Source organism: Atractosteus spatula, chromosome 13, assembly GCF_055471065.1.
Source record: "Atractosteus spatula isolate fAtrSpa1 chromosome 13, fAtrSpa1.hap1, whole genome shotgun sequence".
Taxonomy (NCBI): domain Eukaryota; kingdom Metazoa; phylum Chordata; class Actinopteri; order Semionotiformes; family Lepisosteidae; genus Atractosteus; species Atractosteus spatula.
Genome location: NC_142718.1, coordinates 38878947 through 38895412, shown reverse-complemented (window position 1 = coordinate 38895412; position 16466 = coordinate 38878947). Strand labels below are relative to the sequence as shown.

The following is a 16466-nucleotide window of genomic DNA, read 5'->3' as shown; positions in this document are numbered from 1 at the left end:
AAATAAATACCAGAATAACACAGCGTTTACATCTAAAGTTATTCATCCAGTGACGAAAAAGGATACCAGTCTTGCCAAAGAGTAGATCAGATGGATTACTGTACAGTAATTAAATCTGAAACAAATACATATGAGACATTAACCAGTTTTTCAATATTTTTGACCATCTGGAAGGGGGTTTAATTTTCTAAATGCTCTGTCTATGAGAGAAATATTTAGCCTGAACATTTAGCAGGAGCTTCTTTAGGTTAATAATGTTTTAAAATGAGAATTTTAATTAAATAGGGAATTCTCCAACAATGTGTCCCAAACCAACTCAAAGAAATCCACAAAAGAGAAATTCAGCAGTTGCTGCCTCCCATCAGCCAGCATGAGTGTTTTTCACAACAGAATGTAGATTAATACCAGATGTTACAAAGGAGCATCTTTAGTAGATGAGAACATCTGGGTTACTGCCCCAGGTCACATCCACACCGAACTGGACAAGCTGAAGTAAACACAACAAAGAAAGAAGGGCCCAGTGCAGCCTTTGTCACTGGAATGTCAACAAGTGGAATTTCTGGACCGATTTTGCTCCTCATAGAATAGCAGATCAAATATAGTCAAATAAAAATCTGACACCCACTTGAATACTCAAATATGAATCTAGTTTCTTTTTCTAATCTTTTTTAAAAAGGCATATCTGAGAATGGGCTGGTATAAAATGAGTTTAAAGCGTAGAGGAAACATTCGGATTCTAACAGTTGTGCTCTTAAGGAGGAGTTCTTGTCAGTTTGGGGTGTCTGGAGGGAGGAACTAAGGTTACAGTTTAGACCAGGGGTTCTCAACTCCAGTCCTGGAGGGTCAGAGGATTTCCAATTCCCTTTCCCCATTACAAGCCCCTGCTTACATAACTGAACTCTTTTTGCTTAATCGGACAAGTTGAAGCCTTTCCCTGTTCTTAAGATGTCAATTTTAAAAGACCTATAAAACCTGCTGGATTGCAGTCCAGTGTGGATGGAGGATATTTCCCTACAGTTATATCTAGCCACCACTTGGAGGGCACTTTCTCCGAGGTGCCTGTTTGATCCAGGGTTACGGAAGAGAAGGCCGGGTTGGGAGAAGCACAGGAGGCTCTCCCCAGTATAAACGCCAGGGCTAGGAATCCCAGTTCCTGGAAGTTAGTAATAATTCCTTGCACTTAAATAGTGCTTTCCTGGGCACTCCAGTCAAAGTGATTTACAGGTAATGGACACTCCCTTCCACCACCACCACCAATGTGTAGTCCCCACTCACCATAGTGCAGCAGTACGCTCATCACACATCAGCTATCAGTGAGGAGGAGAAAAAAGGTTAGTCAAGAGGAGAAGGCTCTCAGGCGGGTTTGGTGTAAGTTGGAAGGAATCTTGTCACCATTCGACTAGCAGGGAAAACTAGTGGACTAGGCCATGGGGCCATGCAGCTACAGTACATCAGGAACTACAGAGTTAGTTAGAGCTGAGAACCTTCCCAGGCCAGGCATGATCACCCGAGCAGGTCCGCAATGTGGGTTCAGGTTAAGGTTAAACATCCAGTTACCATACAAGGTCACAAACAGGGGTAAAGACGAAAGAGGGAGAAAGGAGGCAGAGGTTAGGGGTTTCCTTGTCCCTGAAAGTGGAGGTTTAGGGGGTTTAGGGGTTTCTGGACACTGTGACTAGCTGGGGGAAGGGAGAATTTGCTGGTCCTCAGAGAAAGTGATCCTGGTGGGGCTCGAGTCTGCTTGTTAAAAGGGAATTGGCAGCCAGGGATTCCTCCTGGAAACCGGAGCTGAGTGACAGACTCCTGGAAGGAGGCACTGTCTCAGTGCGGGTGCCAGGAACCTTCTGCACCAGGCGATCCCCCGTAACTGTATAACAGATTATCGGGATCCCTGTGGGGAACATGCCGAGAGAAACAAAAGGTGAAGGAAACGGAGCGAGGAACGACACGTCTCCCTAGCACTGTGTGATGCTCAGGGTGTCACTAAAGGGATTCCGGTTCTGGAGGCTGCGCGGCTCTGTACCTCCGTCCGGGGAGACTTCGGGTTGGGCCCCATTTTTTGCTTTAAAACACAGAGGGGTGCAAAAGACATCAGCTAGATGTGCTTTCTATTCTTGGGGTTTAATTGTGAATTTGTGTCAAAAAAAGGAAATCATTTAAAAGCTCAGATTAATTTGCAGTCTTGAAAAGGGATCTTTTCTCACCGTCCAAAACTGCGGGTGAAGCTGGGTCAGACCTAACAGCACGCTACAGGCCGAAGGAGGCATCTTACATGGCCGACGCGGTACACTTAGCACATCCGCCCAAAAACACGAGGCCTAGCACTGCCCTGCCTTTCTTCCCCTCCAAAGACAATGCTTAAAACAGCAAGTCAGATCAGGCCGTGAACACCCATCCTGGGACTGAATGTTCCTGTAACTGATTAAACAAATCCCTCTCCAACGCCACAGGAAATGAGATATATGCTTCTTTTTTAAATTCCGCGAATCCTGTCAGGGGACATTGGCTAAATCTCACAAGTGGGAAAAAAAACGCAAGTTGAACCAATGCACACTGCATAAACCTTGTAAATTTCTGAAAAGATTTTTCTGATGCAGAGGGTGGTCTTTATCAAGTATTTAATTCACACTTTCTGAATTCCTACATGACAGAGAGTGCCCCTGGAAGGCCACGTCCTGTAACTGCTGATTTAATTATTTGGGTCAAAAGATAATCTAAGATTTTTAATTATCCTTTTAAAGTAAGTGCAAGTATCTTAATTAAATATCCAGAATGCATCATGACAAAAACACTAAGTTGATAAAAAGATTACTTTTGAACTGGAGGTTAAAATACGCCAGAAGAGACATGGCCACAAACAATTAGAAGCTGTTCAGTTTGTCAGAGTTTGTTTCTTCAACTGATGTTGGAATTCTAATCCAATGAAACTTTTGCTTCAAAGACAATTTAGCTTATTCATCACCTACTCCTGTGAAATAAGTGTTGCCAGGATTTACATCTTAAATCACAGGGTGAAAGTACAGTATAGATCCGTGACTCTGCTTTACTGTTTACAAGGTGCTCTTAATTTAAAATGTGGTGCTTTATTGTAGCAGAACACCACCTCCCTGCCACAGTATCTCACTCTGGCTGCTCCACAATGTTATCAAACCATAAACACATCTGTGTAGCAGCTCCCATTCTCCATAACTGGCAGGTAACCAGTCAAATTTCTGAGGCTGGATTGCTGAATACACTGGCTCTTGTTCAAAAGTGATGTCATCTAAATACAATGGCGCATAATTGGAAAAACCTGGAAAAGGCGCTGTGCTCCCCCCCTCTCTTTAACACAAAGGAGGATATCGCCCGATAGGCTTTCTAGGACAAATCGATCAATTTTCTGCAGGACGGGACAGGCCCTGACTGATGTATTGTTTTTGTACTCTGCTCCCCAGTCTCGGTGAGCTAAGCCTTGTTTTCATTCAAAGCCTGTCTGAAGGGGAACTGCCCACTCAGAGGGCTTTTCTGTAGCTCAAGTCAGGAAGTCAGTATTCAAGTTGAACAGGAACTTCTGGGATCAGCAGTGTGCCATCAGCTGACGCAGCCTTCCTGCCAAACCACACACCAGAAAACACAGCTCTCCGCACAAAGTACACTGCAGCCCTGCCCCCTTCACATTCCAGCCTGTGCCCATCGAGCAGCAGTTGTTTTATTTGTTTTTATTTGTACAATCCTGGGGTTTCAATCCCAAGATGATGAAGAGAAGTGTTAGCAATATTATCAGAAAAGTAGCATCAAGCTCAGACAACATACCAAAATGAATGCAAGTGCCCTTAACGCTCTGATTCTGGGCTGAATGACAAATCAACTTTGCCACCCGGTAAAGATCCCATTACCACAGTCTAGTGCCTAACTGTCCCTTCAGACTTGTGTCCCACTCCAGTCATTTGAATCCCCTTGGAGCTGTAACACCATCAATTACACTACAGCTTTTACAACACTCGTGCCAGTTCCACTGTCATTATTGAAATAATATGACGTATGATTAAAAAAATTATTTTTAAAATGTAATCGTGTGATGCTGCCAGACATGAAATGATGCCTGAGGTTTTCAGGCGCCCACTCCCTTTGCCTTTCATTGTGCGCTACGTGATGTTACAGCGACACCTCGTGGACAGCTTACAAAGGGTGGAGCAGACATTTGAAATACTGTACCTCAATATTTCCAAGTCCTGGTCAGGGATTACTCCTGTATCTTGAGGTTTTCAAAATTTTCATTTAATTGAACCAAATGATTTATTTTTGTTCTCTGCATTCAGCACCTAGTCTCACAAATAATCTCTATATCTATGTTTGTAATTTCAGAGAGAGTGAGCACAGCCCTGTTTAAACTTAAACAATTCTCGTTCCCCTCTAGATTGCCCAACAGCTCTTACTGTTAATTAATTATATTGAGAGACAGGTGGGAACACCGCCAAACACTTCATAATAAGCATTAATGGTGCACTATAGGCCCATTGGGTAAATATAACTAAATCACTGAAACAATAAACCTTAGTAAAAGGAGAGCTACAGTAAAAGCCTGCATCAGGCTCGAGCTTCATGTTAATTTCTAACCTTGTTCTATTACTTAAGAACTGAAACAAATTTTAAAATACAAGCAGTGGTATAGTATAGGCAGTACAAGACAATTTAAGAGCTTGATGAACTGAAGATCAGTCAGAATGAAAACCTGACATGACTGTACTCCAGGACAAGGACAGGGAAATGCCCACATTTACAACTGCTTACCGATTAAAAAGTGACCTAACTTCTGCTAAAATAATATATTTTGTCAAAATCCTATTTAATGAATACTTTTAATTTAGAGCTTCCTTCAGTGGATTCCAAGGAAAAAAAAACCCAACTTATTTGAACTTTTTAGAGGAATATAAAGAAACAAAAACCTTTGGTATTTTTTAATGTCTTTAACACTTAACTGTTAACAAACCAGAAAACTGTATTTTTTAAATGTGGTAAGTGACAACGAGATTTCCCTTAAAAACCAGATTACCCGCAATGACAGTAACATCGAAGATGTAAAGCACTTTAACGACAAGTAGTTCCACAACACCTTTTTATTGCCAAACTTACTTACATCCAAGCTCTGCCAGTTCCTCAGTACAATAAGCAGAAAAACTTAACTCTCTACTACAACAACCAGAGACAGCACCTACTACCTCCACCAACACAGCATGAGAGATCCCTGCTCAGGGAAGGCCTTAACCAGTTTTATCACAGGACTCACAAATTTCTCTAATGATACCCTCTCAACAGCAGCTGACAACAGTAGTAACTGACCATTTACAAAATCATTCCCCCAAAAAACTATTGGACTCCCCTCTTCGGCAGATTACTTCATCAATCAATGCAACAACCAAGTTGCCAAACTCTTTTCCACATCCAGGAAACTCGGATCCAACCTCACTCAAGGAGAACTCCAGGCTTTCCAGTCACTCCACAAAAGATGTTATTCTCATCAAAGTGCAGACACAGATGGTGGTGTTGTAGCATGCCAAAGGGACCTATACATCGCTGAAGCCTATAGACCACTAACACGTCTGCATAATGCCCTCTCCCGCAAGATCCTACCACTGACTACTTAAAGGAAGCTGTATCCACAACCACTCTTCTCATCAGCAATGAAGAATTACCCTGAGAGACTAATCTTCTCATTGCTGAACATCCTCAGTCATCCCAATTCTACCACTTTCCAAAGAACCACAACCTGACACCCCTGGATGCCCAACTGCTCCACCACACATAGCTCAGCTTTTCCCGACAGCCTTATGAGATCACTAGCGGAAGGGACTGATCACAGGATCAGCAGAACCGGTCCTCACACTGAACGCATTTTCTATCAATAACCTTTCCCACCAGCAGGGCAGTGGAGTACCAGGATGGGATAAAGCTACCGTATGCCAACATCTTTGTCAGCTGGACAGAAGAATACTCCTTCACCTCCAATACCTCCCCAAGGGACTATGTCAATGAGCTACAGCAATTCCCACATCATTTCACCAACAAAAAGACAAGTGAGAAGCAGTAAGTTTTCTGGAAAAGTGGTGAAGAAGAGCCTGAAAACATTTGCATGGTGCTGTACGTACACACATAACATAGTAGTCAAAAAGGCTAGACATAAATTAAATAAAATATAGAAGCAGCATCCCTCTCTACTCCTCCAATGACTGCAAAGGTGTTATACTACACTATGGGTGCTTATACTAAATGGTTGTCATTTGTATCCTTCCTGAACATACTCACTTTACTTTTAACTTCCTAAGCCAAACCACTCAAATTATATATTTTTTCTGAAGCAAACTAGCAGACACACCTGGATCCAAATGAGAGAACGTCCCCACAACAAAGTCCAGCGTGGAGATGGCCAGCACAGCCAGTAACAGGAGCTGGAGACGGATGATCCACTTGACCCCGGCGAGGTTAATTCCCAGCAGGCCCAGGAGCACTGCGAAGGAGATCCCCCGCACGGCCCAGACATTGTTGAAGCTCAGCACGTCGGCGATGGACTCCGCAAAGCCAGTGATGTACATGGCACCTGCAACGCACTGAAACGGCACGGGTCAGCCACTCAGGAGGAGGCAATTATTCTTCCTCAGAAGAAAACTTTCAGCTCGTCAAGTGTATGACAAGGGCCTCGTAAGTCTTTTGGAAAAAGCACCCGATAAAGTGAGGTGGAACCTTGTTTTCATTAGTCTGCTCTTCTCTGAAGAAAAAGCGTTGTTTGTAATGAATTTGAAAAATGAAACAAATGGCATCTAACAATTCAATTCAAACTAGGGCTAAAATTAGTATTACATTTTGTTCCAGTTTAGGCTATGATTAAGCTCTAACCATGAGTTAACGATAAACATCAGTTTTAGTGATAAATCTTATAAATGTAGGTCTAAACCACAAGGTTATTGAGATTATGGTTATGGTCGGAGTGTGGATAACTTTATCCTGTGAGAGCACTGTTTGTTCTATTGGATCGACATTTTGTTTCTACTATATGCTTAGATTTGGTAATAAATGACATAAGGCATTACAATCTATGTAATTAATTTTGACTTAACTGTGCTGTTAAAGCTGACTTTCTGCACCTCCTTCAATCCATCTATCCATTATCACAGAGCAGGTTATTCCTGCTATGGGACACAGTAACCTGAGGCCTGTCCAGAAGCACAGGGGACAACATGGGAACACAGCCTGGACTTAACGCCAGACCATCGCAAGGTACACTCACATACAGGGACAATTCCTCGACTACCAAAAGACATGTCTGGGCAGCCATGGCAACCAATATTCCTCGTGCTCCACAAGTCAATCAATCCATTACCATGACAACACGAAGTGGCAGAATATCACTCCCACCTGACCTCTATTCAAGGGGAACCGCTGTCCCAGTTTCTCAGACCCGTTGTTAAATCTTGGTAACAAAATAAATTCATTGACATTCTGAATTAAACGCAAAATCGTGAACTTTGTGAAAGCACTGTAAGTCGCCACGTTGTCATAAACGGCGACGTGATGCGGCGCCTTCCTGCTTACGAATCACCGTAACGTCTTATGTGACGTATGAGCGAATAAGTAGAGGTTGCACAGCTGACGTTTCACAGCACAAAATTCTCCAACACGATCTGCATGCGGAGTTAACAGTACGTAGTAACTGTTGGCCAAACCATCTCAAAGTCTAGAGCAATATATCTATTGGATTAAAAGAGATTCACAAGCCTGTTTGTTTACAAAGTGATGGGGCTGCATTACATCACCAGAGGTTTTGTCGAGTCGAATGTGGAGCTGCGCATACCTGGACATTTAGTCTATTCTGTGATGTAAATTGGAGTTTTTACAAATTACGGTGTACATTTTACTTCTATTGTGGTTTGGTGTTTGTAAGAGCAGCCCTTATTACAGATACCAATTAAGCAAGCCAGCATGTTTTTGGAAGATGAGAAGGTACTGGAGCACCTGGAGAAGTCCCTGTGTCTGTGGTCTAACATGCAAATCCCACACAGAAGGGGTCCCAGCCAAGAATCAGACCCAAGGAGCAGGTGCTCTGATTCAGCAGCACTAAACACTGTAATAAACCTCTACGTTGTGGAAAACCAGTGGTCTACTTGAACATGAAGAGATGCCCTAGTGTGCAATTTGGGAAAATGTGAAAAGCATACTCCTTTGAACCCTTGGTAGTTGGTAAACTAAGGTAAACTATGTCTGTATTGGTGCAACTGAGCAATTCTAATTAATACACATGCATTCCCTTATTACATTTTGTCAGCATAACCATTAGAACTGGTTTATAAGAGAACCAAAGCAGGTCATAAATGGTTCTCTATTAAGCTTTAAAGCTTTGTGAAAGTTTATGATTAACTTTATGTCCTGTGGCAGTCTACATAAATCAACTGGAAGGTTTTTACTCCTACTGTTCTAAAAGTAATTAAAATTTCAAAGAGGACAATCATGCTAGACTGAATAAAAGAATATTATTAATACATCTAATATGTGTATATTTATGAGGATGATACTTACAGTATATCTCAGGAATGAAGCTCTCATTTAGAAAACTCTTGGATTTTTAGCATTTTTAGCTCCAATATTCTGATTGAAGACTGCGTGGGCTACATCATAAAACCCATCACCGGCGCACATTCATTTAGATTGAGAGAGAGGACATGAAATGTAGTCTGATATATAGTACTCCATAATCAAGTTTCATGTTTTGTTTTTCACTCAACTGGCTTTTGCTCCTTAAATATGACTGCTACTAAACTTTATCCGAAGCTGCCCGGCCATGTTGTTGAAGCCAATACCCTGGCTTCTTTCAAGAAACAGCTGGATGGAATTCTGGATCAATTAGCGATGAACTACCAATTGGACTAGATAGGCTGAATGGCCTCCGCATGTCTGTAACATTTCCTGTGCTCTTATGAAAATAATACTGGTTTTTCAAGGGGAAGGGGGGTAAATGTACAATGCAGAAGTTAGAATGATCTCCTTGAGGGATAAGCAGAACCTTTACAGAAGACATATGTCAGACATAAATAGACCAAAGACTCAAATAAGAACAAAAGGCTAAAAGGCTAAAAATGGAAAGAGATGTGGTAGTCAGAAGGGTGAAATTCTTCCTACTTTATTGAACGGTATAAGGCATCTCTTTGTTAGTTAGCCACCAAGAGGAAATATTAATATTGCCGACTGTTCAGAATTGTGAATTTTATTTAACATTAATTTAACACCGAAGCTCAGCATGTTCAGTACAAGCTGTGGGTACCTGGCCAAAGACATAAAGGAGCCCAACTGTTCCTCCCACTCTGCCTCCGAGGACTGTAGAAATCATGGAGTAAACGCCACCGCTGCCAACACTACACCGCTCACACACTCCTATTCCCGACGTCACCGTAACCAGGGCAACCACGACCACCAGGGACACCAGCAGCATGCCAAGGAAAACACCCGTGTTTCCCTGGAAACAATTGAAAAAAAAAATAGTTTGCAAAGTGCAAGGAAGAACATTGTTTTTTTTTAAAAAAAGCTTAATCGCAAAGATCTGGGGTGGTGGTTCCTAATCAAACCTTACCCCCCCACAAACTTTAAAGCACTTTTTCACTGACTTATTATCACAACAGCTAAAGGCAAATAATATATTTCAGCAGTTACAATGTTGACTTACAGTATCAACCACTTTTCATTTTCTCACCTTTCGTTCAGCCATTACAAAGGCTCTCTGCATTTATCCACCCCACCCCCCCAACCATGGCCTCTAAATATCATTTCACCTTTACCAAACCAGTAAACACTGCCCACCGCCCAACACTACCATGAACCATCTCCTTGGCCCAGATTCTACTCTCAGCTCCTGAGTTCGAGCATATGGATTTGTACGTAAGTGGTCAACTGAATTTGTGCTATAATCATATGTATATACAATACGTAGTACACAATGAAAAAAAAATACATGTGCAGCAGGCTTTCATATATGCCAGCACCCATATCACCCTGCAACTCACAACTGGCAGCCCACTGAAGCTAGGCAGGTGTGAGCCTGGTCAGTACCTGGATGCGAGACCTCCTGGGAAAAACTAAGGTTGCTGCTGGAAGAGGCGTTAGTGGGGCCAGCAGGGGGCGCTCACCCTGTGGTCTGCGTGGGTCCTAACGCCCCAGTGTTGTGTTTCTCGAAAAGAGAAGGGGTGTAAGCCCAGCATCCTGGCCAAATTTCCCATTGGCCCTTACCAATCATGGCCTCCTTATAATCCCCATTTATGAACTGGCTTCATCACTCTGCTCTCCTCCCCACTGAGAACTGGTGTGTGGGGAGCATTCTGGCGCTCACCAGGTGGATGCTGCACATTGGTGGTGGTGGAGGGGAGTCCCTATTACCTGTAAAGCGCTCCAGAAAGTGTCCAGAAAAGCGCTACATAAGTGTAAGCAATTATTATTATTACTTCTGGAACATCTGGGGGAGGAATACAGCACTGGTATAGGAACTTAATTCTTGTAGCACATAAGCTGTTGCTTTCGTTTTCTCCCTGCCCAGTAATGAAGTCCACCTGCCCACAGTCGGCCCCTGACCCCCAGAGACTCGCGGCCGCACACGTGAGTCTGCACACTCCCGGACAGCAGGTGCACCTCACTGATCCAAACAGGCAGACAAGCCACAGCTGTGGAGCAACTGAAGCTCAACGGGACTGCAAAAATCCCTTTTCATCTTACGCCATACATTCGTCTCACCAACAGCAGCTCATCAAGGAAGAGGCCCGCGGGGGTCTGCGAACACTCACCACAAGCCATCCTGTCCGAAGAAAGAGGACCACTCCAAAGATATTGATCATGCACGTGGTGAAGACGCCATCCCACGTCCCAAACAGCACAGGCTCCCACACAAACAGCTTTACTCTCCACCACGGCTGCGTGTGGCTCGGAGATCCCTGCACACATGTGGAAAACACGTAACTGGACTTTGAGGTATCTTTAGTTCTTAAAGGCATTCCAAAATAAAGTACTGTACATACCCAATTATAAAGCAGTAACTGTGTATTTTGTTTTAGTTATAGTATTGTATGACACTGGTGAACTCTTTTGATTTATACTGCTCTGCATTATACATGTTTGCACTGCTAATATTTCATAGTTCAATAGTTGTGAGTCATCTTGGTGAAAGGCATCATCTAATAAAGTAGAGAATGATTATTTCTATAGTGGATTTTTATTCATTAACTTTGCCAGATGAATTAAGTGGGAGTCACCACACAGCACACATGTGAATAAGTAGCATTCTTTTATCCTGAGCACTTTTGACAAGAGCTCAACCTTCAAAAAGTGCTTTAGTTGGATTGTGTTTAATGTTGTCATGTGAAGGAACGATAGCTCCAGGACCTAAAAGGAAAAATAAACAAAGGAATGTTCAGTTGCTGTTCTTATTTTCAAAGTGAGAACTTGCCTGTGCATCCTCATGAAATAGCTCTTGCACGCGTCCAGCGATGCCTCTGCTTTTCTCAGACTCCAGCAGGACAGATCTGTCTTCAGCAGGACATCTGCTTGACACAAACCAGTTGAAGGGTGAGGCCTCCATTGCAGAAAAGTGTGTGGTTGTCAGGTGTCAGCTCTCTGAATCGGCGACAAGAATTATCCACATCACAACAACACCTGAAACAAATTTTAACACACGTTATTGGGAGAGACAAAAAGACACCTAATCTACAGTACACATCTTGGCCTTCAGATTCATACTTATTTCATGGCATTGATTTGACTAAAATCTCTTCTTTTCTCAAGTAGGATACAGGTTCACATTTCTGCAGTCACTAATGTATTGGAGACCAGTTTAATTACAAAAACATTTTTAATATTAAATCCGTTTAGTATTCCTCTAATAAACAACATTAATTATGTTTAATTAGAACATTGAGCAGCACCTGTGCAGAAACCAGAACTCACCAGTCTTATCTTTTGCCTGACACGCTGTTAAGTGAAGATGAGGAGGTTGTACAAGTTAAGAATAGATTTCCTACACCCTTGGTTTTCTCAGCTACAGCCAAATCCAACATTAACACAGACCACCAGCCACTACGAAAATATGCTGAGGGTTACCTCTTGTACAGCAACACAAGTTCACTGTTAAAACAGGTATTTCAATCATACCAACTGGGAGTTTTTTCTTACAGTACCTTAACGATTACTGTTTAGCTTACAAGAGAAAAAAAAGGATAACTGGGTCTCTTAAATCATCCTCTCAGTTACTGTATACTAGTAAACATTATCCGGTTTATACACATAAAACTGCACGCAATTACAGCCAAACCAGGCATTTACAAACGCTTTACGTTAAAGGTAAATGGGGCTGACAAACCTCAGATTTATTGTGTTTATTATTAGTGCTGAGAGTGTTATGTAAAAGGTTCTTGAGTAGGCGCAGGATACCGAGAACGTTTTCTTATCCCTGAACATGCCAGATAGCAGCGTCACCAGGAACTACACTTGTGCCATGTCCTGTAGACACATGAGGAACTATTTACTGTGGCAGGCCAGCACTTCACCTAATTAAACTGCTTTTAAACATTCACTGTCGTCAACTGTGAGAACAACACTTCATAAAAGTTAACTGCAATCCAGCCTAACCGCGAAATATTAAAAAGTCAGCAAATTAAACGTATATTAATGAATTAATTAATGAAGACTAATAACCAGTAGATAACAGCATGGAACAAAAACCTAATCGGTTCTCTGCAATTTGCATACACATTGTTTTTAGAATAATGACACGTATTTACCAACGATTTACTTTTGTAAGATTTGCGTTACAAAAAGTATCCGAAAAGGCGTTAGGCGCGCCGCCCATAAATAAACGTGTATTGTAACTGAAAGTCACTTTCTCCACTTTAACTCAACACTTCCACGTACTGTAGCGTTAAGGTGCCCGACTTAACTTAGTATTGTCATAGGTACGGTGAGAGTTTTCAATACGAAATTCTGCAGATACAGTACAGAACTCTGCGTTGCACCTGTTTTAAATCCCTTGGTAAAAGAAAATCCCATCTATTGTTGGATACACTAATGTCAAAACAAAGCAAATATTTATGTTGAACTTTTAAACGCTTGACATACATACAGTATACTGCTAATTTTATACAAACCATCATACCAGGAAAGGCGAATTCCATATCTTCATTTGATTAGAGAACTCAAGCAATAAAGCAAAAAATGTGTCTCAACAGTACTAGCAAACACTGACGAAATTGCAGATCAACTAAAACTCTGATATTTAAGTCGCATAATAAATTCAAAAAGCATAACTGAACCATACGTATCACTCTTAAGTCATCTGTAGCACAGGTAATAGCCTCAGTGCCTTCCTTTACAAAACTTTATGCTACGTGTTCCCTGATTTAACGTCACAAAGTAAATATTTGTCCCGGCCAATGCTGTTCAAGGTGTGCTTCAGTCGTTTTCACATGTAGCTTTTTTCGCTCTGTGACCAAGGTGCCTTTAGATGTGACACATCCAATGACCCGAGAACTGACGAATCTCCAATACTTTGCTAAATGTGATTTAACATGAATCATCACGTGAATTGACTGCACTAATAACAAGTATTGCATTATAACGCTTCGAAGATCACTTTTCCTAATGGTATCGCAAGGATCTCTCAAGGTACATTCAAGGATCTGTCTGTAATCATTCCCGAGTTTGTGTTTATGGGTAGAAGAGTACTTCTGAAAAAGGAAGTCGGATCGTCATGATTAAAAGCTTTTACACACGTGCAGTATTTTTCCACCTTAGTAGTCATTTTCGCAATTGATTTTTTTAATTTTTTTAATGAGTATTACTCAATTATCCATAGCCTAATTGAATTGTAATAGACCCTGAGGACACTGAGACCTAATATCTAAATGATTCAAACAACATGCATTTCAAATCAAACTATTTGATTTATTTTTTATATTGTTTTTTAAACATTTCTTTATTACAACTAAAGCAGTATTCATATACAGTACCATAGAGATTTTTTTAGCCCTTCAATCTAAGCACTACTCATCCCTCAAGGCCTGGAGCTCTCTTAATTGAACAGAGTATTTGCATGATTCATCAGTAGCTTACAGGTGTTTACAATCTTTAAAAAAAACAAACAGGAAGCCTATAAAACGAACTGGATTGTGACTTCCTGGGACCAGGGTTGGAAATTACTTTCCTGGTGTAATCTCTCATCCTGGGATACTGAAACACGGGGAAGGCATTCTTCCTGCTCAGACCCCCCACTATTCTGGGAATTAGCTCTCATGCGCCCCCTGAATCGCAGAACGTACAGAGGTAGCTTTGTGTTTGAGCCGACAATAATCCAGGTGTGCACGGATCCAGGTTTTTGTTTCACCTCAGTTCTTAATCACCAACCTTCCCACTAATCTATCACCTTGATAGATTAATTTAAGAACATGTCCCAGTCCCACGGGTACTGGTGATGTAGAAAACCTATGGAATCTCCTGCAGGGAGCTGTGCATTGCTGCAGCAATCCGTTAAAATATTTTATCATTAAAGAACTAAAAATAGTTATTATATTTAGAAGTGCTTTGAAAAATGAACCATGAATAACATTGTTTAATTCTCTAAAACTGTAGCTGTGCAATGGAGAAACGCAGCATTATACAATACTCGCAGTGGGGATGACCTCTCGTACTGTATAACTGCCCTTCATGTCTCATTTAGCATTTAGTAATGCTTTGGACTTCTAATAACCTCTCCCGTTCGTCACTCAACATCACGTCCTTACATCTGGTGTTTAGCTTTTGTTTCTAATGCAGATCAAACTGTCACAGAACAACTCAGGAACAGGTCAGTCCACTGCAATGACCTCTCCTGCCAAGAGGAAAAATAATTCATATTTTATGTAATAAGTTGATAAACAATTTTTGTTCCTGTGTTCAGTTTTCAAGAAAAAAATGTGCAACAAGACACATTTTAGAAGATCCAGTAATCCCGTAAATCCCAGTTTATAAACTAGAAGACATTTGTAGATTGAAGGTAGTTTGATCTATATGTGTTACTTTTATCCCTCAAATGCTATCTTATAGTTTCTGGGAGTATTTAGTGTTGAAAATATGATTAATGAATTAATGTTATCATGCATTTTGTCAGTCTCTGACATCTTTGTATTGATGTTTACAAAAGGCAAGTCCTCCAAGCCCTAACATCTGGCTTTCAGGGGAGTGCTGGAATGACACTAGTGTCGTAATTCTAAGAGCAAATAGAGACAATGGACTGTACAACATGCTGTACTTCTTTAGGTTTTTTATTCTGGTACATCAATGGCATAGTACATACATTTTGCTGTGTGTGCTAAGAGACGTTTTTAATATCCCTACTGTTAATAATTGTAGTGCCCCTTAGTTTCTAGAACAAATACTGCCCTCCTCCAGAACAGTGTGTCGTGGAGTCTTGAGATGAAGGGGATATCAAGGCGTTTGCACAGCTCCAGTGATATCCAACGAAGTCATGCCCAAGGCAGGGCCATGTATCAGGCGGGAACATGCAAGGAGCGGACAACTTGATCGTGTGACCTTGTGACCATACAAAGGATAGGCAGCAAGGAAGTCACAGCCTACAACCCTCCTCATATCCACCTGCGATTAACCAAAATCTGTCAGGTATTTGTGCACCGAGGGGACCTGCAGGATATGTTGGGAATTATGGGAATATCGCAGAATATGTTGGGAATATGTTGCAGTTATTACCTGTGCAACTATTTTAATACTCTGCATCTTTTAATTCTGCCTGGCATTTTTATTAGGTACCACCATGTGTTTCCTCTTTAGTATGAGTTGAGAGGACAGGCTTGCCTGCAGAAGATTACATTGTGAAAGCAGTCCTGTTAATAGAGAAAATATAAAGATATCCAAGAATTTTGGGGTGTGTTAAGATAGTCATAAAGGTTAGAGCTCTAGTGGTAGAGGACTGGATCTAGGGAGTCTAGATCTTGCTAGTCTAAAAAATATTTGTCTTGTAAACTAGTGACCGTTTCTTCAACAATAAATTATTCATGAAACTTTAAAGAAGTCATGTGGATGCTCTCGGTATTCCCTAACAGTGAAGTGAGAGTTTTATTATTTAACTTTTAAAAATTGCTTGTAAAGAAGCTGGAGGGAAGATTGGTTTAATTATGTGTCAATATTTAACTATAGCTTTTTTGCCACGTTACGTAAGAGTGTACATGCATGTTTCTGAGAAGACTGTTGTAACAGCACAACGTTTTGTGTGGCTGGATTTAATGGTTAAAGCCTGTGAAATTCCATAAGCTACTTCTTGTTTTGCATGCTAAGGTGTTCAGTATGATATGATTATATTGTTGCTTCAAGCAGCAGAAATGTTACCTATAATAGTGTGGTGCACGAACTGCATTTTAGAGAAGAAAATTTGCAGACAAGAGCCAATTTTACCCTACATGCTCATTAGGCAGTTT

At 41.3% G+C, this 16466-nt stretch overlaps 1 protein-coding gene across 1 annotated transcript in view; it reads right to left on the bottom strand.

Annotated features, from left to right (window-relative positions):
- Positions 1–13390, bottom strand: part of slc12a8 (solute carrier family 12 member 8) — a 30494-nt gene extending 17104 nt beyond the window's left edge. The window contains exons 1-5 of the mRNA XM_088930328.1: positions 13157–13390; positions 11456–11661; positions 10797–10943; positions 9290–9481; positions 6353–6584 (exon numbers count right to left, since the gene is read on the bottom strand). Of these exons, the coding sequence (XP_088786454.1) occupies positions 6353–6584; positions 9290–9481; positions 10797–10943; positions 11456–11587 (703 nt within the window). The 5' untranslated portion in view covers positions 11588–11661; positions 13157–13390. The remainder of the gene's footprint in view (positions 1–6352; positions 6585–9289; positions 9482–10796; positions 10944–11455; positions 11662–13156) is intronic.
- Positions 13391–16466: the final 3076 nt, after the last annotated feature.